Consider the following 26,685-nt stretch of genomic DNA (forward strand, 5'->3'; position numbering starts at 1 on the left):
GTTCTTATGGATTGCTGCCATACTAATTCGTCCATCCCCAATACTGCCTGATCCCGACACTCCCCTGCCCCTCAACCCTATTCAGCTTTATCTCCTGAGACAGCTAGGTTTCAAATTAAAGGTTCATCACTTTCTGAGAAATTTACTTTTCCACATTTCTTTTCTATTTTCTCAGAATAGGAAGTTTTCAACCAACAATTGCATATACTTGCTAAGTACATTCCCATCCTTGGAAAACACTGAATTTTCTTCACTTATAAGTCAAAATTCTTCATGCTTCAAGTTCCAGTAGGTGATTTCCTCTCGACAACAAACTTACTCTGACCTTGACTGCTAGCAGAATACTACCCTCTTTCATCATGAACACTGGTTTTCTTAAAGTACAAATACATTTCTTTCTGGTTTGGTTTATGTCTACATAATCTGTAGAACTGAATGAATGAATATTCATACTCATTTAATGAAGTCTTTCCATTGATGGTGTCTTTAGAAACCAGAAATAAAATGTACAGTAGTTCATTATCTTTGAAGGTCAGAAACAATTTGAAATCTCTGTGACTCCGGGAGAGCCCAAAGCTTCATGTGTACACCCTGAGATTTCCTGCTGTAGACACAGAACAGTGAAGACTCCTTGTGTTCTCTGCTTGCTGAAAAACCCAATATTGCTAAGTCACCTCACAGTCAGAAAACCAGTTCGCAGCTATAAAACCAGTGCTTCTTCTTGTCATAGTTATAAAATATTGAGCAAATCCAACTTGGGGAGGTGAGGATTTATTTAATTTTTCAGTGTTTTGTCTACTGTGAAAGAAACTCAGGACAGGAACCTGAACGTAGGAACTGAAGTAGTTACCACGGAGGATCATGGTGGTTACTATGGAGGATCATAGTTTACTGGCTTGTTCCCTAAAGCTTGTTCAGCCTTGATGGGGGTTGTCTATCTGTACATATGTTACTATTATTGGTTGATGAATATAACACTGTTTGGCCAATGTGGCAGGAAGGAGGGACTAGGAGAAGAGGAGAATTCTGGGAAGTGTAGGCAGAGAGGGTTGACCATGTGGAGCCTGGGAGGGAAGGACATGCCAGGTGTTCTCCAGTAAGATAAAGCCATGTAGAAATACATAGATTAATATAGAAATGGGTTAATAATTAACACAGAGCTAGCCAATAAGAAGCCCAAGACACCGGTCAACAGTTTAATAGTTAATATAGATTCTGTGTGTTTATTTGGGGGTTCAAGGGCAGTGGGACCAGCGACAAAGAAACCTCGTTATACAGTTTCTTTTCTTATACCACTCAGTACCCCCACAGTGAACTGGTTCCTCCCACATCAATCCTTAATCAAGAAAATAATCCACAGACTCATCTTACAGGCCAATTTAATGGAAGTATTTTTTCAACTGAAGTTCCTTCTCAGATGTGTCTAGCTTGTGACATGTGAACAGAGCAAAATACAAACAAAACCTACGCAGGATACCCCTCATTGAGAAAACAAAACACAAAATTCCAGGTCTTTGCCCACAGTTACATTTAGAAGGAACAAAAGACAGGATTCACGCCTGGGTTCATATGGCTTGAAATCTAAGGTCTTGGACTTTGCTTTTTGTTTTTGTTTTCTCCTAACATTTCTCTTTGAGTTGTAGCTTTTGGTAGAAGCTTCTGCTATTTCTTGTCATTATCTGAGATCCACTTCCCACTTCCAAAGCTTCACAAAAGGCCAGTTATACCTGCCTGTGACCTGCTTAGTCTAATATGATCTCTGGGGAGGCCACAGCTTCATTTCAGTGCCTTCGAGGCCAACTGCTCTTTACACAGTGTAGAGCTTCCTGAGCTGGAAGCCTGGAAGTCAGCCAATTTTTTGTGGCTCATTTGTGCTACTCTCTCTAGCCAGCCTTCTGTGATACAATTCTTTGTCCCTTTACAATGTCTCAGAGGTCTGTAAGCCACACATCTGGCCACCCTTACAAAAGAGCAGCATCTAGGAAGAGTAGAACCCTTACTGATGACTTGCTAATTGGGGTCTCGAAACTGTACAGAGATTCAGCTATTACAGTTTACCTTCAAGTACCATGAAGAGAGACTTTTCTGGGCATTGATGAGACCCAGGATGCATGGGGCAGGTGTGAGAGGGGCCCTTTGAATTAAGAAGGCAGGCCACTGCAACTATCAAACACTCTCTGAGCACAGATGATACCAAAGAGCATTTCATCAATTCTGAGATGCACTCCACCCACACTTTTAACATCTCTGTAATTGGAATGTGATTTACAACTGATAGTTGTGCAGAGATTATAGCAGAACAGCAGTCGTCATAGTTACTACAGACTATGGTGCTTAATCTCAATTGTCAACTTGATGAGATTCAGAGTCAACCAGGAGATGCCTCTAGGTGTGCCAGTAGGAAATTATCTTGATTAGGTTCATTCAGGTGGGAAAGCCTGCCCATTCCCTAGGCTGGGATCCTATACTATATAATGGAAAAAAATGAGCTGAGCATAATCATTTATCACTCTCTCCTTCCAGTATGTAAATGCAATGTGACCAGCTGCTCCAAACTCCTATTGATTTGATGTCCCCTTTATGATGGACTGCATCCTTGAACTGTGAGCCAGAACCAACCCTTTCTCCCTTAAGTGGCATTTCTCAGGATATGTTATCACAGCACCCGGAAAAGAAAACAAGCCATAACCGCTACTCATGTAAGCATAAAATATGCTGGCGGTAAAACCTGTAAACATAAACTGGGCAGAAATTGGGGAAACCTGGTTGTGCATAACTGAAAAGGCACCAGAAAGTTGCAGAATTTATTTTTTTTATAAGTTGTTCAGGAATGTTTCATCACTGACCTGAGCACTACAGCAGAGTCAACACAGGATATTCAGAAGACTTAGACAAAAAAAAAAAACAAAAACAAAAACAAAAACATTCCAGTAAGTTCAGTGGAGTTCACAGTCTTAGAGAGGACTGTTTTTTTCCTTAAGTACTGGAGAAATACAGTCTGACAGGCTCTGTCAATCTCCTTTAAGAGAACATGGTTTAACACACAATCTGTGTTGTAGAATTTTATGACTGGGCTAGTATAATAGAAAGTTGGGGTACAAATGGCTGTTTAGTATACATCTCCTAGCTTCCTTTGCAGTTTGATGTGACCATGTGACTAAATTTTAGCCAGTATTATGTGAGTAGAGTGAAATACAACTCTGCGCATCATACATTGGGTCTTAAGTAATTCCCTAAAATGTATATGGCTTGCCCCCAGCTGATGGTACTACTGGAAGGTGCTGGAAACTTAGGAAGTGGTGGGGTAGAGTCTGGCTGGGAGTGTGTGCCTGTGAAGGAGGCTTGGGGACCTTGGCTCCTCCCCCTCCTGCCCTTCTTGACCTCCATGATGTGAGAAGCTTTGTCCTGACCACAGTCCCCAACAGTGGAGCAGCCTGACAAGGACTGAAGGCTCTGAGCCTGCAAGCTGAAGGAAACTGCTCTCTTTAAATGGATACTACAGGTAAATTCTGTCACAGTAGTGGAGAGCTGTCTTAAGCAGCAGCCATGCCAAGATGGGGGGTAGAGAAACCGCACACGTTTCTTTGCATCAAAGATAGAAACCATGCTTTAAAGGAAGCAGAATGTTGGATAGAAACGGCAAGGCCATGGCAACCTTCAAGCCATTGTGCCAGCTTTTGACGATTGGCTCAGACTATCATAAATTAATTCATTTGCTCATCTCTTTAGGTCCTTCTACAGCCAAAACGATGTCTACTTTCTTGATTTAGTCTATCTGGTTTCCTGCTGCCCCAAACATGACTTAACTGCAGATACACATGTGCCAACCTCACAAGGAAGCTTTCTTGATCTGTGTGTTTTCTTACAATCCACTTTCCTTAGGGTTGCTAGTCTTTTATCTTTGGTGAAGGGGGTCTTGCTTTCAAGCTGCACTTCTATAGTTGAAGGGCACTTTTTCTTCCTCCTCAAAACCCTATTCCTGCTCATTTCAAATTTCCTATTACAGTCTTCAGTTTCCTCAGGCTACACCCAGTACTAAGCATATCTTCTCTTGGCTCCTTTTTTTCTCTGCCTATGTGACTCTTCTATTCATCACATGTCATTAGAAAAGTCAAATGGCAGCTTTTCTCATAGCCCAGAAATAGGGGGTTTTCTCTGCACTCTTTATCTGGGGAACACTGGTGTAAACTAATTCTCACCAATTGTAGAACCCTTATTATGTAAGTTTTTCCTTTTTACCCATTACCTCCTATCTTTAAAACATCTCTTAAAAAAGCAGGGGTCTTACTATTCTGCTGAAACTCAGAATGAATAAAAGGTCTTCTCCAGGAGGCTTTACCCAGTTAAGTACTGAGATCTTCAAACAGGAGCCAATCTGCCTTAGGTGTAGTAGAGGATCCTGTAATCTCAACACTCAGGAGGCCAAATCATGGGAGTTTAGAAATCAAGGCCACCCTGGCCTACATAGAAGGATCCTACCTGTAAACAGGGTGGAGGACAAAACTCAGTGTAGAGGACTTGGTGAGCTAGCACAAGGACCTAGGTTCAATCCACAGAGCTGCAAAGCGACATGAGCCCCAAGCTCCAGCCTACACTCTTCCTATTACGTATACTGTTTTTCAAGACAAAATTAAGACAAAGATCAGGGTTCCTGGGAAACAAGAATAAGGGCTTAGTCATTATGGGTCAGTACAAGAATGGTGGTACCAGGGAAGCAAAGAAATGCCCTAGCTTTCTGGCCTGGAGACCAGATTAACACCAGGATGATGGGAACCATTTTTACCTGCTCCAGAAAAAAATTCCCTCACCTTGCTTAAGCCTCATGAAGATTCTTCTGTTTTTCTGACCTAGACAGATATTTCTCCCTAAGCCCTCTGAATTATTACAGAATAAAATGGCTTACTTTAATTTCCCTAGATGTCTTTATTGAATTCTTTCACAGTGTTTTATGGAAAATATCTGATTACTGATTCATAGAATAGAACATTATGCAATTTTATGCTAAGTGGCCACCACAGTGGTACCGAGGCCTGGGAGCTTCAGTACTCCCTGATGCGGACCTGGTTCCTGCAGGCTCAAAGGATGCACTGTCCCCTGTATCTTGCAGTTTACCCCATTACTGCACTTTCTGAGTAAATCATAAAGAGAAAGAAATGGCACCAGATTCCCAGCAAAAGCTGAAAAGTGATAAAGTGAAACACTTTAACGTCAAAGTCCAGAACTTGGGTTGTGGAATGGCATTAAGCTTAAATCCAGCTGCTGCTTCTTTTTAAATGAACATGACCAACTTTCTTAATCTTTCCACCACTGTGTTTCATGGTCTGTAAAGTGGGGACAATTCATAGATTGCTCCAGAAATTCTATTTGTGAGGATTACATTGAAGGATGCTTGGCCTATTGGAAGGGCGGCCTTAAAAGTTAACTGTATGTCTTGTATTAAGAGGGGCTAAGAGCACAACACTGTAGACTGTGAAAGACCCTGCATGCCTGTGCCATCTAACGCTCATAAAGTCTGGTCATGGTGCCTGGCATGGGTCTTCCTGCTCACCTCGGCTGGTGAGCACAGTGCACAAGGTGGTGATGACCTACGTGATGAGATGTATCTCTCAAGTAAGGAGGAGGTGACCTGGTGGTAACAGGCAGAACAAGTGACCAATGAGTATCAACCTTACATTCACCTTCACTAAACTTAAGTTTTTCCCTGATCGCAGGCTCCTGACCTCTCTTTATAGAGAGTGTTTGCTTTATAAAACTTGTAATTAAGAATATCATGTTCTGCTTCCTTCCTTACGTATGAGCCTTTTTTCTCCCAGCCTCTTTAAGTTTTATCAGTCAGGAATGTTTTCTAAGGACCTGGGAGTCACACCTTTGAAATACAACCATCAGGAAGATAATCTCTAAAGCACCTTGGAATGGTAGGAGCCTAATTTTGAATAGAGGCAATTAACAAGCACAGATGGCTCAATTACACTGAGCAGCCTTCCCTGAAATCTCCTTCAGTACTGTCCACTAGTTTGCTTTAATGCTAGAAAACCCTCTTGCTTCAGGGTTAAGGTCAGTCTCTCTCCCCTGTTGCAATAGTGTAGAATGAGTCTTCCATGTCTGGTTAATTCTGTCTACCATAACTTTTATTATCATTGTCACATAGGACCAATCATGTTACAAATGTTTCTATGAAAACAAAAAAAGATCAAAAGAATCTCCTCATTTCCCCTCTTATCACTAAATAAGATTTCCCCCCAGATTAAGGGAGATATAAGAAAGAAATGTTTTACAGTGAGTAACAGGTATAGCTCAGATTTCTGTAGATAAGTTATAGCCATCATTGAGAAATTAGAATTTTTCAACTCTCCAGTGAAACCAACAATCTAAGTCTGTGAAGTGTGGTCAGATCCCTGTGATTGTGTGATCATCTACTGACTTAGAAAGTCTTTAAGATGTCTGTGGTTAAACCAGAGCTGTCAATAGAAGATTCTATGAAGAAAATCATGGCCACTCTCATGCCCTTCAATGATAAACTAGGTATCCCCAAACCTTGAAGAAACAGGTGGTATATGTACAAACACTAAAAATGTACCAGACAAGCAGATTCCCGGAGGCATCTCTAGTATCTCTTTTCTTTCTATTATATCCTCCAACTATCACCTTCCAATTTGGTCACACCTCTGGGCCTTGTTCTTGCCTATCTCCTGTTTTAGTTCCTCTCCTCTCCTCTCCTCTCCTCTCCTCTCCTCTCCTCTCCTCTCCTCTCCTCTCCTCTCCTCTCCTCTCCTCTCCTCTCCTCTCCTCTCCTCCCCTCCCCTCCCCTCTCCTCTCCTCCCCTCTCCTCTCCTCTCCTTTCCTCTCTTCCCCATTTCCTCCCTTCCCCTCCTTTTCCTCCCATCTCCTCTCCTCCTATCCTCTTCTCTGTTTTCCCTTCCATCCAATCCCCTCTCCTTTTTTCTCTTATCCCCTTCCCTTTTCTATTTACTTATTGGGTGACAGGGGGATATGTACTGCGGTAGGTGAGGTGAGACCAGAAGACAACTCAAGGGAGTCACTTCCCACCTTCCACCATGCTTGGTGGTGAGTACGTTTATCTGTGGAGTCATCTCATTAGCCTTGCCCTACACCCCTTTCTGCAGCTAGTTTATTTGTCAGAAAACAATGAGTCCCATGACTGACCAGAACTGCTCTACCAAGATATAGTCACCTGCAAGGCCAATTGGCCATCTATAGGCCTCCCACCTGTCCCCAAGCTTCTTTTTTGGACTTCAATGATATGGCTTTGATAGAACTAGGTTACTTCTTCAAGGTGGAAGAGTAGAAGTTCTAGGAAGTCAGGTCCCTTCTGAAAATGCAGAGTCGGAGTGGCCATGTCTTTTTTCCAGGATGAGTGGGATAACCCACTGGAGACCACTGAAGCTTCCATGTTGACCTATGACTGTTGAAATTATACTATATACCTTCAAACTACTACCACTTTAACCTCTTATTTTGCTAATATGAAGTCAATAATTGTAGCACTTGTAAAATGTTTCATCATTAAATGGCTGGAATTCATCAAATCATTTCCCACCCCCACCCTCAGCTTTTTGAAGTAGGGATTCATTAGGAAGGCCAGGGACAACTGGAATTATGTATCCAAAGCTGTCTTCAAACTTATAATTCTCCTTCCTCCACCTCTTTAATATAAATGGATGCCACCGTGCCTGCCTAGTATTTTTAAACTGTCTACATAGTCTGCTTACATCAGTCCATTGTGGATGAGCCAGGGGTTTCTACTAAGTAAGCTCCAAAGCTTTCCTCAACACACACACACACACACACACACACACACACACACACACACACACACCTCTTTGCAATCTTCATTTTCATAGATTATTTTGTCACATTTCATGATTATTTTGTCAAATTCTAATTTTTATTTATCCCCCTCTCTTTGACCTTCCTATGAGCATCCAGTGTTAGTCTTTCCTCTCATTTTATTTAACCACATGCAGATAGCTAGATAATATGTTTTGAAAACATGAAACCATACTATGTACGCCAATATCTTTTCAAGATAAATATAGTATCCAATAATATATGTTGGAAAGAATGGAGTTTTACTCATGCTTTAAATTTTTCTTTCAATAGAATAAAAAGGAAAAGAGAAATTAAGGATGGGAGATACCATCTTCTAAGATTGACTATGTACTAGGAATGTAACTACTTTACTTTTCATTAAAGATTCCAAACTGTTGGAACAGTATTTCTTCTTGTCATTTATCTAAGATCAAGCAAGTAGATATTATTGTTATACTTGTGCTCCATATAAAAAAGTGAGATTTGTACTAAAGACATGATTTCACCTAGGTCATAGTGCTGATAACTGTTGGACTAGACATCTAAACCATATTTTGACTCAACAAACTAATTTTTAAGAGAACCAGAGCAGCAGTTTAGTCAAAACAGTGCTTGCCACACAAGTACAAGGACCTGAGCTTGACACCTAAAACCCATGCCAAAGGAAAAACTAAGTGCAATGTGTGATGATGAATGTGTCTAATCTCAGCACTTGGGAGGTAAAGGCAAGCAGATCTGTATGATTGTGGGCCAATAGCCTTACCTCCTAGATGAGTCCTAGCCCAATGAAAGATCCTGTCTCAAAATCTAAATTAAAAACAGAAACAAACCAACAACAAACCATGCATGGTGCCTGAGGACGAATATCTGAGGTTGTCTCTGTCAGCCACATATGCCAAACATACACATACACCAGCACAAACATGAACACGCCACACACACACACACACGCGCACACACACACACACGAATACACAATAATAATAAATAATAATAGTAACTTTCCTAGTGAAAGACTATATTCTCGCTTAAAGTAGTGAGCTTGTCACCCTAGGAAAATGTAAGCAGGTGTTGATTGACACTGATTGAAGACATATCAGAGACACCATGGGAAGCATTCCAGTACTGATGGATGATTGTGCAAGTTCAACCCTCCAGGCCTCTTCTAGAGAATTTGATATTTTATTGAACAGTCACAATGTATGCTCTCTCTGTATTATTTATTAACAATGGATACATTATAAGCAAATATCAGGCCACAGAATATTACTCAGCTACTTCACACTTTTGGTATGCCTAATCTTACTTATGACTATCATACAAAATTTCAAGATTAGAGAAGGAAAGTCACATTCTAACACTCAAAATGCATACTATGCAAGTTATTTTAGTTTTAAAGGACTATTTGGGATTTGTGACATTAAATTCTGGTGTCCAGTGTGCTAAACCCAATTGATCGGCTTATTAAACAAGACCTCTTGAAAAGATTAGTTGATAGAGGATAGCCTAACAACTACTGTAATTCAAAGTCTTATGCAAATATTCTGTTATTAAGTGATTCCTTTGGTTTAACCCATCCAAACTACATGACTAAATCATTCAGTGAAGTGTTACATAAAATAACAATAAAAATAAATCTCTAGATTTAGATAAAATAGTGTGCTTGTCTGCTAATGTATTCTACTACCCACCTTCCCCAGTTGGTTCTATTAAAAATAGTACTGTAAAAAGAAATAAAATCAAAATAAAATATGCTAGTTGCAAAGCATTTCATAGAGGGGTTTTTATGTTCAGTTAACGGTTCATGGGGAAGTGAACATTACTGGAGGCAAGGAAAATTCTTCCTCAGAGAATGAGTGACTCCCAGGCCATTATTTGAGCTCTCACACATTATCAGGGTGTACTCACTGTCTTCCCAAAGAAAAGGGCACAGTGAGGGCTGTGGATCCCTGACACAACTCACCATTGGGCTTGTCCATTAGGAGGGATTTCAGGCTAGATAAAGCCTTCCTTATGGGTGATGAGTAGCCTTTACCAAGAGTAAGTGAGGTTATCTTTGCTGTCAGAAGTATGTATTTTCCAGAAAATGACCTAAAATTCATTTATGCAATATACAATGAACTCTGTGATCAAATTCTTCACACCCTTATTTGATTAGTTTTCACTCATAACTAAAATTTAGATGAAAGTTTTAGGAGATAAAAATGCTAGTTTCCTTCTTTTCAGATGCAATTTGGCTTGCAGGACCTAAAATGTATCCTCAGGATATATTTCAAAATTATTTTTTATTTTATGTAGATATTTGTCTACATTTTGGGTCACCATGTAAGTGTCTGGTGCCTAGAGGCTAGAAGAGGATGGCAGATCCCTGGAACTGGAGTTGCAGATGGTTATGAGACGTCATGTGGCTGTTGGGAACTGACTCCAGGTTCTCTGCAAAATCAGCCAGTGATCTCAACCACTGGGCCACCTCTAGTTCCCAAAACACATTTATGTGCTAGCAAGATGGCTTAGTGGGTGAAGATGCTTCTCACAAAGCTGGCTGACTTAAATATGGTCTTTAGGAACTACAGGTGGAGGAGAAGGAACCAAATATGATTCCAGCAAGTTGTCCTCTGAACTGCACACACACATGCGCACACACAGGTGCACATACATGCACATTCACACATACAGATACACACCACACACATGCATACTCACACATACAGATACACACGACACACATGCACACATATAGATTCACACCATACACACGCATACTCACACATACAAATACACACTCACACATACAAATACAGACACAGACATGCATACTCACAATACAGATACACACCACACACATGCACACAGAGAAACACACAAATCACCCACACCACACACATAGACATACACACACAGTTACACACATACCACACACACACACTCATACTGATACAAAAATCACACATGTAGCAAACACATACACACACATACATGCATGCACACAGATATACACACACAAACATAGACACTCCCATGCACACACACATACACACATTCACGCACGCAAATAGACACTAAATAAATAAACATAAAAGTACATTTTAAGTCATGCAATTTCAGCCTAACACCATCCATCCACTGGCAGACTGTCTAGTCTTAGTGGAAATGATTTAGAGGTAGGAGGCACTTGCAAGTTTCTCGACCACCTTTGTATTGTAATGTCTAGTGCTTGGTTATTTTGTGTATTTGCTGTGGTGTAATAACAGGAACAGCCCAAAGAGGCTGCCACTTAAGTGGATCTCAGTCTCATCAAGAAGATTATCCATTGATTCTTGGAAGGTATGAGGATTTGAAGACCTAAAGCTTCCTTGTGACATTGACAATGGCTCAATAATAAAGTCAAAGGTCAATTTCACATAAAACTGCTGGGAGGCTGCCTCCTTACATTCCAGCCACAATCTTGGCTGATCAGAAGGACAAGCCAGATTTTCCAAATGCTTTTCTGTGTCAAGCATTCTAATGAGTAAGTTAAGTCATGCATACTTAGCTAAGAAGACAAGAGAATTTATACTTCATTGATCGCCTGTTACATTCTAGGCTAGCAGAACAGCATATAATCTAGTAGTAGTCTTATGACTTGGCTGTTAAAAATCTGAATTAGTAGGTGAGGAAGCTGATATCAAAGAGGCCACGATGTCAGTCAGTTGAAAAATTGGAATTTGAGGCCTGGACCATTTAATTTCAAAATCCAAGCTCTACAAAAATTCTGTGCATGGGAGCCCAGCATGTACAGACACGATGATGCAAGAGCACACAATCACACACATATCCAACAGCACCAAACACCGAGCATGGTGATTCCAAGGTGGTCAGCATCATTGCATTCCACTGCCAGTACTCATCTGTTTGGCATTTGAACCTGGCTCCAAGTGGGAAACCAGAAATATTTGTGAAAATTCCGTGCTTGTATGTGCAAAGTGGGAACCTGAGGACCGACTGAGAATAAATTCAGTAAATTTCATTTGGTTTTATTTCTACCTCAGTCTCAGACAGCTGAGCTTGCTGGCTAAGTTCCGAATGACTGTATAGTCAGTGAGGATTTCTCCCCCTAGGGGGACTGGTATCATTGAATAGAACCATTGTTATGATATTGTCATGTGATTTACACAGTACTCCCACTTGAGCTGTTTCAGATTGGTAGGAGTTATGATGAGAGGGGTCCAACTTTCTTCCTGGTCTATTACTGTTTCTAAGTAAATTCTGGATATGGGGGGGCATAAAAGTGTTGAAGCAGAACAGGCAGGACCATGGGAGGTCTATGCTGCTTCCTCATGAATCTCCATTACTTAGGTTTGTTTCTGAAACCATCCTCTGAGTTTTTAAGCAACAAATGTCACCAACTCATAAACTTTCTTAATGCCAGTGGCCTTCCCAAGCTAAATTCTAAGGCCAAATAGCCCTTACTCTCTAGTACAGTATTTCTTCTCACTCAGTCAATAATTACATTTTTTTCTCTTTGTCAGGGTACTCTAGATATTTTAATTCCCCTAAGGTGACTGGCTTTCTCTGATTTCTAAGATTGTCTAGTGAATTTTTATTCCAGTGAACCATGACAGTTACAGGGAATAGAATAAATTTAATATAAGGATAGTTAATATCATAAATTACTTCACAAAGGCCTAGAAGTATTAATAATAATAATAATAACAATAATAATAATAATAATATGTACTCATCATGCTGAATACCTTCTTCCTCATGGTAGCTCAAGTTGAGAGCTAAACTTTAATACACATCTGCACATACCTGGCACTATATTCTACTGCATGTGTCTCTACCACAATCCTATGTTAGTGTTCATTTGAAGTGTGCCAAGATCAAGTGGCCAGGAGACAGCAGTAAGCCTCTACTTTAAATGCGTATCTATCTGGCTTTCATTTTACTATGTGATTTTTCACCCACATTCAGTACCGAAAATGTTATTTGTGGAGTGACATCTTCATGTGTTTGCTCTCACTCCTCTAGAAAAGTTTGTTTGGGTATGTGTGTTAAGTGGGGGAGACAGCAAGCTGTTAATGCTGGGATTAAATCAGCTGAAGGACCAATTGGAATCCTACATGCTATGGCCAATCACTTAGTAGACAATTAATGTGTAATTAAGAGGCAAAACCAATGCATCTGCAGACCCCGTCTTTGTCAATAATAACGATTCTTCATGGATACTATCTCTGCTTTCATTTCAATGCCATTGCAGAAACTAGTAAAGAAAGGTGGGGGTCAGACAGCAAGAGTAGACATAGAAGACTTTGGGGGAACAGTCGGATTTGTTTAATACTGAAATGTTGGGTTTGCTTCATTATTTCAAGGATAGTAAGATTTTGGGCCCTTTCATAACATTTCAAATATGGCAACTGGGAATGTTGAAACAAGACATCAGGCTTTTATATTTGCTCTCTCTCTCTCTCTCTCTCTCTCTCTCTCTCTCTCTCTCTCTCTCGTGTGTGTGTGTGTGTGTGTGTATGTATGCATTTGCTATGAAAAGCATATTTTTTACACTCTTCCTGTTTAACATGGAAATGGTCATTATGTCATAGACCTAGCTACAGGAGCTCTAAACAAACCTAGTATCAAGGTTTAAAGTAATATGCATGTCTTGGTACTTTCTGGCAATCTCCAAGGAGATTGATACCAATATAGATTGATCTAATACAGTGTTTTCTTTTCAGGCAGTAATAGGATGTGAGAAGGATATGAAGGGCAGAAGAAATTTGTGAATGAGTAGGGTGAGTGTCCCTATTCTCCCAATTCAGTCACCCAACTCCCATCTTTCCAGACATGTGACCAGGCTGCATCACCGTTTCATCCGTACCACTGAGTAACAACCTGGCTTGCTTGTGGAGCAGCAGTAACACCCCAGAGTCTCAATGTTTGTGCGACATCCTGCAGTTCTGACAGCTAAGGAGCATCTGGTTTGTCATTGTCCGTGGTTCTGCCGTCCCCTGACAAGGCACATGCTGTCATTAGTCATTCTGGGAACCACAGCTGGAGACTTCACATTGTCCCAGTGCAGTTGTAGAGTTTCTTCAATACAATTTTGATACTCTATTCACCATTGATTTGGAGTATTAGTTTTGAGATTTTAAATATTTCATTGAAACACTTTGTATTTCGATGGTGATGTTGTTTAGCACCCCCCAAAATCTTGATTTCTAGGCAAGTTCCTTATCCAATTCATCCTAGGATGCGATCTCATGATGGAGTCCAATTCATTTCTTTAGTATGAGTATTGTGAATTTTAAAGGCATAAGTACCGGCCAGGCGGTGGTGGCGCACGCCTTTAATCCCAGCACTCGGGAGGCAGAGGCAGGTGGATCTCTGTGAGTTCGAGGCCGGGCTGGACCGATAGCCTCCAAAACAATACAGAGAAACCCTGTCTCGTAAAAACCAAAAAAAAAAAAAAAAAAGGCATAAGTACCTGGTATTTGGCATCATCTATCAGTAATCAAGCAAAAAGTTGGCAAAAATGTTTCAAATGGCCTTTTACTTTAAGTTGTAAGTGTATAGAAGGAACCAAAATATAGCATATTAAATAGTGATGGCAAACAATATGGAATAAAAGATGATGAGTGACATATAGTTTTTGCCAAATGATATGTATTTAAGACCTACAAGTTGTTAATTACTTTTGCCAGGATAAACGGAGCATTTCACTGGATGAAAACAGCACATTACGTCATCAGCTTTCACACCACTTTGAAGGGCTTCCTACTGCATTCAGCCTCTGGTTGAAGCTTCGTTAGTTAATATTAACTGACACAGTAAAAAAGTAACATGGGAAAATTCTTAATCTGACAAATCAACACGCTCAGTTGATGTTTTTTGGTTGTTGGAACTAAGAGTCAAAGGATATAATTCACAGCTACTCATGATAAAATATGAAATTATCTAAGAATTTTGATCACTTTCCAGCTATTTCTTAGGCAGATTTATTAACCATAGTATAGAAGTTTCTTATGTTCTCACCATTCATCTCTTCAAGTTCACTGTTGATTCCAGCATCAATAGAATTCATTATTTTGTCAATCTGTGAAAAGCAAAAACAATGTGAGTTGTTATATACATATATATTTTTATCATTGCATTCAGAAATAACTATTAAATGCCACAAGCATATATCCTTGGTGCTATTGCCACAGCAAACTGAAATTCAGAGAACAATAGTACAAGATTTAAAGGCAAGCAAACATTATTTGATTTTCAAAAATGTGTAAATTATAAACTTACCTATTTTCATGCATAGATGACTCATTAAGTTAGAAACTATGAAGTCTTTAAACCCAGAAAAAAAAGGGCTAGGGATAGGTTCAGTGTCAAGGTCTATATCCTCTGTCATCATTATTCTTTTCCCAGAAGTCATGAACACTCACTGGGAAAGGTGGGTTTCAGTGTGTGGACACAGCTATTGGATTCAAGTTCTAACTAAACGATTTGAGCAACCACAAGCCAGCTGTTGGCACTAATTAAAGAATTTATAGCCATCAAAGCAAGTCTATAAGATAAGTTAAATGCTTTAATCCTGTTCCACAAAAAGGCATTCCAACCAAGATTTTAGGAGCTAAAATTTAAAAATATACTACTCTAGGCATCAAAAATCTCTCCATCCTCATATTAGCCAACTGAGTAAAACGGAAAGTTTCAAAAGGACAATGAACATTAACTACTTAAGTGTTCCAATTTGTTCATTGTGAAAAAAAATGCAGAGCTATCAAGTGATTTTTTCCCCAAACAGCCCAATTCAGAAAGTCATTATCAGAGTCAGATCTCTTTCTGTCTCTCAGAACACCATCGTGACCTCATGCACTTCAAAGCTAAATACACTGGGCATAGTCTTTTCACAAACCAAAATGTGACATGTTAGGATGAGTATCGATAGAGACTCGGTCCATTCTTCAAAGAAATTCAAGATAAAGCTAGAAGCACTATTACTTTATGGTGTAATTCCTGTAGGGAAGAAGAGATCGCACAGTTTTACAAGGACCTTTTATTTTCTGAAAAATTCTTTCAGATTAAAGACTTTGCCTTTAAGTGGAGTTTCAAGTATCGAGACCTGACCTTGAGATGCATTTCTCCTTTAATGTGCCTCTGATAGCTACAAATTGGAAACAGTAAATGATGTGTATTTGTTGCATGCTTCTCGAAGAAGAGCCAGGACTGCCGGCTTTCCCATTAAGGCTAGAATCATAAGATCTGTTCTGAAAATATTAGGCACTTCAAAGCTGGAAGACATGCTAACAAAAAGTTTAGCAAGTAGCAAACAGACACAGAGCAAAATAAGATTTTTCCAAAATAAGATTTTGTTCAGACTGTCATCCACAGTGCCTGGTGAGACATGATGGGAGCATTCTCCTGTACCTCACAGCTACTTATTACTTCTGCTTGACATCAATTTCTCTGGAAACAAAGTGTCCCCCACACGTGTGGAAATGTGCTCATTTTTCCACTTGCTGTGAAATTACCGTGTATTATCCACAGAACCTTTCCTTCCCGTGGAGCTGATGCATGCATTACCTAACCCCCAACTTCAGCTTCTGAAAGATTTTAAAAACTGAAGATCTTTCCTTCACACCTCGCTCAACGCCAAAGCCCAAATAAAGACCATCAAGAAAAGACTGGCTTACTTCTGCCCATTCAGATGTGAAGGACGGTGTCCTTTCGGAATTATCTTTAGAACTGTGTTCCGCTGTAGATGGCTCGCTCCAATTAACTCTCGCTTTGTCCTTTGAAGGGTAGGCAATAAGATCAGAATCGGACTTAGAGACATTTTTGGACAAGTGCATGTCGATCAGGGCTTTAGGCAATGACCTTATTCTCCCCAGAGTACACGCTCTCTCCACAAAGCCCCCGGTGTTCACTCCCCATTGGTCACCACTACGGGATCCACTCCTAGACGTTCTTGTTCCAACAATGGTATGGTTCTCGAGTTGGTGGCTTCTTTTGTGGAAAATTGTCCTACTGACCACTTTGGGTTTAATTTTCTTTACCACAGTCTCTGAGTTATTTTCTATTGGAGTTTGCTTGAAAGGCAAAGGACTGTTTGCCAAACTGGCTTCATCTTGTCCGTCTTCACATTGATTTCCTTTCCCATACAGATGAAAGGGGTTTTCGGGGGACTCACAGGCTGGAGAGGAACCGTGGAGAAGGCCTGCAAATTGCCCAGCATCATATTCTTTTGGGGGATCATTGTCTTCCTGTTGAGAGAGGTCATCTGCAAAGAGGAGGAAGACTGTCAGGGTGCTTGCTTACAAAGGACTCTGAAAGTCACGAGACAGTGGCAATGCACTGATGAACTTTCATATAGCCAGACACTTGATTTGCTTATACTCTGTAACTCCTTTGCTTTAGAAAATGTTCATGATCCTATACTGCAACATATAAAATGCACATGCACATGTGTGTGTAGGAGGAGGTATATGTGTTTAAGTGTCTCTGAGACACACCTTAGGGTTCATTTCAAAGATATAAACTGAGTGACACCACTGGCTATATATATATATATATATATATATATATATATATATATATATCCTTCCTTCTTGACCCAAGGGTATATGTTTGATGTTAAATGAACAAAATTGGATTTCTTGAAGTGGAACAACCATATCTTGGGCCTCATAGTTAGTGGTTATTGTGTAGTAGGTCATCAGGCTGACATTACACACACTGATAACCCTCTTTACTTCTCTCATCAAATAATTTCAAAAACAAAATCCTGGGGGATATATTTACTAGAAATTTAAGATCAGTGATCCTGAAAGTATTCCGTTAAGTATTAATTTCAGATAATATTATTCAGATTTTATGAGTTAAACAAAAAGGAATTTTAGGCTTAATACAGTCAAGTGGTACATCTATAATATCACTTATAAGCATGACCCTTTCACAAAAATGATGTTGAGCTGTTACACGGAACTCTTTCTTTCTCCTCTGAAATTGCTCACCTTCTGGTTCCTTTAGATCTTTGCAAGCACAATGCATAAAAGATATCAAAGAATGGTGATTTTTTAAAAGTTGCCTTAGAAATGTTTCCAAGATAAAAAATAAAATCTCTGTGATTTAAAATACATTACCTTTTTTAATGACTTGATTTGCCATATAAAGAGATACTGAGTAAAACTTGCCTACAGGACTTAGCAAAGGAAGGTAGTTTACTTTGTCTTATAGAAGTAATATTAATTCATAGAGATTGCTAAATATTTGCCAAGATTGAAGTTATATTATGTGATAGGCCTAGAGCCTAGTCTTGTGAAGACAGAAACTGCCAAGGTGGGGCACACTGACAATACACTGAAGCAGACTGGCTGAGTCACACTTTGAAAAAGTTAATTATTACTAATTATTATAATTCACAAAGAGTTTATGAATTAACAAGTGACATTCATCTAGGCTCTGAATTGAGAGTTAGATTCACATCATCTCGTTTGACCCTCATAGCAACCTTGTGATCTGGTTACTAACAATAAACATGATTTTCTGATAGAAAAATCTACGGGAAAAGTAACAAATTTTCCTACTCTTGAAAAATTGGAAATAGCAACGAATGTCAGTTGATATTTGTTCAGGAGCTAGTACAGACAAATCTATTCTTCATACTGTGCATGGGCCCTGGGCCTCCATGCTTCTCTCTCTCCTGTAGCCAGTAAAAGAACATTTCTTCTTGGGTTTGCCTATTTCCAAACCTCATGCTGGTTCATGTTACAATTTCTGAGGAGATCACATTTTCCTACCCAGTCCTATCAGGCCAACACCCCAGAATGGAAAAAAGAAAAGCACCATGAATTGAGATCCAACTATCTAAATAAGAAGTACTCTTTGGGGTCACAGGAAGGTACATGAGGCTAGACAAAAGGCAGAGGGAATAGGGAGTTTGTGAGCAAGAGTCTTTCTCTGGCTTCATGGGAAGGAACAAACAAAGTCAAGATGATAGGATTAGATTGACTAGTCGGAATCAGTTCAGCAGAGCAGAAGGGCAGTCTCCAGTTATCTGGTGCCTGACCCTGACCTGTGTGACAAGTGATCATGGAATAGCAGCAAGTGCTGCCACGATGAGCTGAGGCAGCCCCAAGTGGAAGAAGACACACAGATGCCTGCTATTATAATTTTCAGTCACCGAGTTTGAGGTGGCTTGATGTGTTGTGACATGTGACTCACATTAAATCCCAACTTTTCAAAAGTCAATACATTCTTAAAACAAAAATTCTGTAGAGCTTTCCTTCATTTCCTTGTCTGGAAAAGGATGATATCAACAGTATACACCTAAAAGTGTTGTGATCACTGAGTAAAGTAACAGACATGCCTTAGTCCATTGGGTGGCTCTAACAAAGCTCTATGAATATAACAGCTTACAAGCAACAGAGCAGTTCATTGCAGTTCTAGATGGTGACAAACCAAATGAAGACAGCAGAAGATCGTCTGATGAGGCCCCACTTCTAGATCATCTGTGACCTCACCTTGTAAGGGGTCTAAGGGGGCTCTTGGGAGCCTTTCATAGGTGCACTAATTCCATTTGTAAGGACTCTGACCTCAGGACTCAACAGCCTCCCAAGTCCTCCACCTTTTGCTATCTAACGCCTTGGGGGGTGAATATGCATGTAGGAGAATACAAATATTCAGATCCCAGTAAGAAACAAAGACAATTTCTGCTGTAGATAAGAAGAGAAAAATATGTTTATATTGTTACTTATTGTAATATTTATTATGTATACATGTTAATCTAGTGGGTTCCATGTTTTATAAGGAAATTCAATATTAATTGGTGGTATTACATATCAAATCAAGATTTTTTTGACACGATAACTATGTAAGATTTATTTATTTATATTTAAATATCTTTATAAGCACACTTTAGAAAGATTTTTGCATTGTGTTACTAGTTCTTTAGATGAAACTTAAGCAAAACATATAGATTAAATTGTTTTCATAACTTGTCTTATTTAATTTCATACTTCTCCTTTGAGAAAGTAGGTTTTTCCTGCCAAGATACAGAAGTAAAATATGTGTGAATTTCAATCTGATAATTATTAGCACCTCAAAGAAATGCCAAAGTCGGTATCTAGTGGTAAGCAAGACAGTGCCTTTTCTACCTTTGTGCACGATTTTTATCACCTACATAAATATCTGAATAACAGTAAATTAAAAATTTCATGTTAGGATAAAAACCAATTATGGAAAAAACTGACTACTGTTATAGATCCAACTTTTGGTTGGATCTTAGAGGTTACTTCATTTCCCCTCAGGAAAAAAAATCTAACTTTAGAGACTCTAGTGCTCATATAGATATTCATAGGGATGATTGATTTATTTCACAAATACATATGGAACACTGACACATTTGGTGACAAAATTTCTGTAGGAACCAAGGCAACATCACTCCTCCTGGCTACTACATTTCAGAAAAAGGCACAGCTAAAGGCCAATAAGGAACAGTCTTGCTTTGGATGAAGCTATGGGGCTAAGATAACGAGGTAATGAGATAAGAATGAATAGGTGTGCTACAAGGTGAAAAGAGACTGTCTTTCTGAGGACCTAAATTGTGCAGACACAGGGATCATTGAAGGAGAATTGAACCTTCAGAGTTTGGGGATGGTTATTGCAGTATAGGGAAGAAGGAATGAAAAGCTTGGAAAAGTTATCAAGGGACTATTAAGGATACAACAGAGTGGCAGGGAATGGGTGGCATGGTTGGAGAGCAGTGAGAAATGAGGGCGAGGGTTGATATAACCTAGCATACTTTTGACATCCTAAGTTTTCCATTTATTGTTTTATGTGAGTTTGGGTTTTCTTCAGTGATTCTATTTCTACTGTCAAGTCCTGAAAGGTTTTCATTCATTCAATTATCTGTGTTTTCACAGTCTTCTTCACTAGGCATTTCTTCGTATTCTTTAAGGTCTTTGAACGCATTCATAATTGCCTTTAAGAAGTCATTGTCTTATGCTGCAGCTAAATTGCATTTTCAGTGCCTACTGCAGTAGGGTTGTAGGCTTCTGGAGGAGGAATATTGTCTTGGCTGCTCATGTTTCTGTTTTTGTGCTGGGATCTAGATCTGGAGTTATGATGTTTGAGATGTTCCTTAGTGCCAATCTCTAGCCTTGTCTTTGTTGGGTGGGTGTTAACTTTCTTGATTGCTTTTGCCCAACCCTGGACAAGTGTAGTGGCTATAGGGTCCATGGTAGAGTGTTTCTGTGTATCCGTGAACAACACAAATGAATGGATATGGGCTAAGAGGAAAGGATGAGAGACGCATGGCTAGGTTTGCAGAGTTCTCAGGGAGTAGTAAGCTGGGAGGAGGGGCTCCTGCAGGCAGACTACTGCAGAACTAAGAGTAATCCTGGAGACACTGGAATGGAGGACATCAAGGATGGTGAAAGTCTTCTACCTGCACTGCAGCCCAGTGTGGCACTGGGGGTTCCTGGTGGAAAATATTTCTGCAGGTTGGTGGGTGACACAAAAGAATGGAGATGGGTTAAAAGTGAAGGCTGAAACTTGTGCAGCCACTTTGGAGATCAGTACAGAGATTTCTCAGAAAAATGGAAATCAGTCTACCACAAGATCCAGCAATTCCACTCTTAGGCATATACCCAAAAGATGTACCCTCATACAATAAGGACATCTGCTCAACTATGTTCATAGCAGCATTATTTGTAATAGCCAGAACCTGGAAAGAACCTAGATGTCCCTCAGCTGAAGAGTGGATAGAGAAAATGTGGCACATTTACACAATGGAGTACTACTCAGCAGGATAAAAATGGAATCTTGAAATTTACAGGCAAATGGATGGCACTGGAAGAAACCATCCTGAGTGAGGTAACCCAGTCACAAAAAGACAAAAATGGTATGTACTCACTCATATATGGATTTTAAACATAGAGTAGAGCATTGCCAGCCCAAAATCCCACTGCCAGAGAGTCTGGGGTGCAGGGAGGACACTGAGAGAGATATGCATGGTAACCCAGAGAAGGATAGGAGATGTGATCTCCTAATTGGATTTGGGGGGAGAAGAGGAGGGTAGAAGGAAATTGGAGAAAGAGAGGGAAAAAAGAGGAGGGGAGAGGAAGACATGGAGAGCAGGGAGGTTGAGCCAGGATAAAAATAGAGGAGAAAAGGATGGGAGATACCATAAAAGAGGGAGCCAGTATAAGTTACAGGAGAGATCTGGCACTAGTGAGATCTTCACAGATCTACAAGAATGACACCAACTGGCATTAAGGCTACCTTAAATGCCCTCCCATGATAATGAGATGATGACTGCCTTATATGCCATCCTAGAACTCTCATCCAATGGCTGATGGAGGCAGAGTCAGACACACACAGCTGTGAACTGATTTGAAATCCTGGAACCAAGTTGCAAAGAAGAGTGATAACCAAAGGAATCAAGATCGGGCTGGTGAAACCCATAGAGGCAGCTGACCTAAACAAGGGGGAACACATGGACCCCAGACTGATGACTGAGGGGCCAGCATGGGACTGATCCAGACACCCTCCCACCGAACCTGGGTGACTGAGAGGAGGCCTTGGCAATCTGTGGGTCCTTGGAGAGTGGAACAGTATTTATTCTTGGCATACAGAAGGACTCTGGGAACCCATACCATGTGGAGGGATGCTCTCTCAGCCAGGACACATGGGGAAGAACCTGGGCCCTTCCCAGGATGATGTGACAGACTCTGAAAAATCCCTCATGGAGGCCCTTGCCCTCCCTGGAGAGCAGAGTGGGGATGGAGTGGAGGTGAGGGGTTGGGAGCATTGGGGATGGGGGAGGAGGGAAGGGAGAGGGAACTGAGAGTGACATGCGTAAAAAGTTAAATAAAAAAAGTGAAGGCTGAGAAGGGCAGTGGGAAATATTAAGAGGAGAAGTCCCTAGGGAATGGAGTTGGAGTGGGTGGGGCTCCTATAGGCAGGCTGCAGAAGGACTAAGAGTAAGTCTGGAGAGACTGGAATGAAAGATCTAGGGACACCATGGGTCTAATGTATATTTCTAGAAGACTTTTTCATGCCAAGAGCATGAAAACAATAACTATTTCATTTTATTTTTGTAAATAAAGGCTATTATCTCAAGGCCCTTTATAAAACCCACTTCTAATTAGCTTTAACTTTCCACTTGACACAGTCTAGAGTCACCTGATAAATGAGTCTCAATTGAGGGATTTCTCAGATCAGTCTGTGGGGGACTGTCTTTATTGTTAATGTGGGATGACCCCGTCTACTGTGGGTGGTATCATTCCCTAGGCAGTTGGTCCTATAGAAGAAAGCTAAGTAAGCATGAGCCTAAGACCAAACCAACAATCAGGGTCCCTTCATACCCAATGCCTCAAGATTCTGTTTGACTTTCTGACTTAATTTTCTTCAATGATGACCTGTACAATGTAACCTGTACAAGTAAAACAAACCCATTCCCCCACTAAATTGTCCTGTATCCATGGCATTTATAACAACAGAGTGAAACAAGAACACACGGGATAATATGCTTGTAAATCTTGATGGCTAATGTCACTATGTTTAGAATCACCACGGAAACAGACCTCTCAGCATGTCTGTGAGGACCTGCCTTGGGGTGTGGGTGGCGCTGCTCCATGGGCTGGGGGTCTCAGACTGAATGAGACAGGGAGAGAAGGCAGAGCACCAGCAGCCATTGCTCTCTGCTTCCTGACTATAGATGGGATGTGACCATCCAGCTCACACTCTTGCTATCATGAATTCGACACAACACTGGACTGCATATCCTCAAACTGGGAGCTGGAATACACTTTTCCTTCATTAACTTGTCAGGTATTTGGTCACAGAGACAAGAAAAGCAACTGACACAAAACTGATCCTGAGAAATGGGGCTGTTGCTGCAATAAACCTTAGGAGTTTGGAACTGGCTTATGGAAGGAGTAGTGGAGTTGGGAACCACAGGCAGGAGAAGCCCTAGAATGCTATAGGAAGAGCTTAGTGGATTGGAGTGCAGATAATCAGAATACAGAGCACACTTCAAACCATAGAGGCACAGTCAAGGAGGACAGGATTGTCTTGGGAACTGGCTGGAGGCTGTTCATACCAATTTTTTTTGCAAAGAATTTGCTTGTACTCTCCGTGTGTCCCAAAGACTTCAGTAAAGCTAAATTAAAAAGTAATGGACTAATTTGTTTCTGTTTCATTTTATTGCATACACATTTGTAGTGTGCATGGTGTATGTTATATGTGGTGTATGGGCACAAGTCTGTCAGCTATCATGCTTTAATGTGTCCACTGTTCTATTGGGACAGAGTCTCTCACTGAACCTTAGGCTGGTGGCCAGCAAGTCCAGCCAACCTCTGACTCCACCATGCACAGCCCTTGTGTAAGAGCAGGCACATGACCTCGCTTAACTTTTTCTATGAGCTCTAGGATCTGAACTCATGCCCTCAAGCTTGCACAGCAAGCACTCTTCTCCATTGAGACACTCTCTGAACTAATTTCTTTAGCAGAGGAAATTTCAAGACAGCAAAGCTGTCAGGCTATGGCATGAATACTGCTACTGTGTTTATCCAGATATATGGTGAGACAGAGCAGAAAGGTGTGAAAATATGCAGTTTAGCAAGGAAAAGAATTAAGACAATAATCAAAGTACCCGTAGCTTTATATGGATTGTAAGTGCAGGAGCTCAGGTGTGAGACATCTGGCCATTCTTTACCTTCTTTCCCTCCGTGAGAAAATCAGTCCTAATGTCATTAAATGGGGGAACAGGGAGATGGTATCCATACACACACAGCAACAGTGGGGTCCATTTTTAGAGAGAACCCAGTATAGCACATGAGGGAGACCCAAGCTAAAAAGTCAGGGACCAGGAAGGCAGGAGGGAACTCATGTGGAAGGAAGTGGACTGTCTAGAGCCTGTGACAGAGCAAGACAAGGAAGACATCCCAGCAGAAGGTTGGTCCAACAAGCGGTGTCAAGCCAAGGAGAGTGAAGACGGTGGTCATGGGATGTTAAAGTCCCATCAGGGAAAGGAAGGTTATCAAGGGCTGAATTTTGGGTGGTGAAGTGACAGTCTCAGTAGAGGCAGGCAGGGCTCACACAGAGAAGCAAGCCAGGCTGGAACCCCAGATTTTCTCAGGATGAGAATAATTCCAGGCAGGGATAACATAGTGGACTTGGAAGATTGGTTACTTTCAGAACCACTGAGCAAACAAATAGCAGCATTAAGACTAATGGAAGCCAGCTTTCTCTTTGCTAATGGGGAATTTTCCAAATACAGAGAATAATCTACAAGTGTGATGTATTGGAATGAGAAATAACTGTTTTCAAGACACAAAGAAAGACAGGCAGACAGTAGTAAATGCGTATTTGTATGTGTTTGGAGAAGTTACCTAGTTGCCCATTGGGAGGACCTGAGAGATGGATATATCAATAAGGAGAGGCCAGATTTTGATGTCTAAGCATATTTTCTACGAATACAGGGATCAGCTGAAAAGAGACTGGTCAGCTGAAGTAAAAGGAGGACAGGAACAATTGCAGGGTGAGGCTGGAACTTCCTGTGCCACCAAGGAAGGAACTGTTCAAACAACAATGAGGGATGATAACAGGACAGGGACTCCACTTGAATGGCTTCCCACTGGTTAAATTGAAGATAATTTTAGGAAACCATTAAATAATCATGCTAATGGATTTTAGTCCATTTAACACAATGGAAAAATATGAGCTCATAAAAACATATAAATAAGTTTTTTGCAAGTTCGGGTAGGAATGGGAAGTAATTTCAAATTTCTTCCTTACAGAATATGTCCTTATTGTAAAGAGAAAGAGTAATTTGATGATAGGAAACCTAGGAGGTGGTAATACTTCAAATGACCGACACTATTATCATTAATAAAGGAACACAGCAAAACTACATTCTCATCTGCTAGGATGCAAGGCAAGAAATGCAGAATCATTTCTATATTTTCCTGACAAAGATGAATAACCTGTCTACTTAAACAACAATATCAGATAAGCCCAATTTGCAGGTCATTCTACAATGTCATCCACCTGTAGCCTTCAAAAGTGTGAAGATCATGAATATCAAGGGAAGACAGAAGAACAGCTCCTGATTAAAGGACACTGAGAAGGCATTATAGTCAGATACTACATTTGACCCCAAACTGGTCTTTCATCACAATGCCAGTATTACTGGGGATGCTAGCAACCCTTGAGTGGGGTCCAAGGGACTAACAGTAACAATGGATTCATGTGAAATTTCCTGATTTTTCCCATCAGTGTCCAATTCAATGTGTAGATGACGGTTTTCTTAATATTCTTTCATATTTGGGCTAGCATGCTCTCTGATTTTTTTGTATCCATGTTTATGCATAAAACAGGCTTTCTGTCACCTTTTTTTTTACACTAACTGTTCAGTTTTGCTATGATGACTTTAGCCTTATCAGTTCAGTTGAGGAAACTCTCCAGTTTTCTGTAGAGTATCTTAAGACATAATCACTTCTCTTATATTAATTTTACCTTTAAAATAATCTGGATATTTGTAGGGAGATTTTAAATTATCCATTTGATTTTATAATTGTAGGACTATTTGATGTTTGTATACATTTAATGCCTATATTATAGCTATTTAGAATTTGACCATTGCCTGTAGTATTAAATTCACTGATGAGAACTTATTCCTTTTCTCACTTGTGAACCATTTTCTAATCATATGTAGTTACACTTCTTCTCATTCCTAACATGACATATTTGTACCTTTTATTTTGAACTTTGATTCTTGGAAATAGGTTCTCAGGTACCCTAGGCTGGCTTTGAACTCACTATGTACCAAACTGAATCTTGCCTTAATCTTCTGCTCTTCCTGCTCCCACCATACTAGTT

General features: G+C 40.3%; 1 protein-coding gene across 12 annotated transcripts in view; it reads right to left on the reverse strand.

Annotated features, from left to right (window-relative positions):
• Anks1b (ankyrin repeat and sterile alpha motif domain containing 1B) overlaps window positions 1–26,685 on the reverse strand; it is a 1,010,332-nt gene that overhangs the window by 429,993 nt on the left and 553,654 nt on the right. For all 12 annotated transcript variants that reach the window (XM_040755084.1, XM_040755082.1, XM_040755081.1 and 9 more), the window contains exons 13-14: window positions 16,494–17,080; window positions 14,839–14,899 (exon numbers count right to left, since the gene is read on the reverse strand). In XM_040755084.1, the coding sequence (XP_040611018.1) occupies window positions 14,839–14,899; window positions 16,494–17,080 (648 nt within the window). The remainder of the gene's footprint in view (window positions 1–14,838; window positions 14,900–16,493; window positions 17,081–26,685) is intronic.

This window comes from Mesocricetus auratus, unplaced genomic scaffold (assembly GCF_017639785.1).
Source record: "Mesocricetus auratus isolate SY011 unplaced genomic scaffold, BCM_Maur_2.0 Super-Scaffold_100011, whole genome shotgun sequence".
In the NCBI taxonomy this organism is placed as follows: Eukaryota; Metazoa; Chordata; class Mammalia; order Rodentia; family Cricetidae; genus Mesocricetus; species Mesocricetus auratus.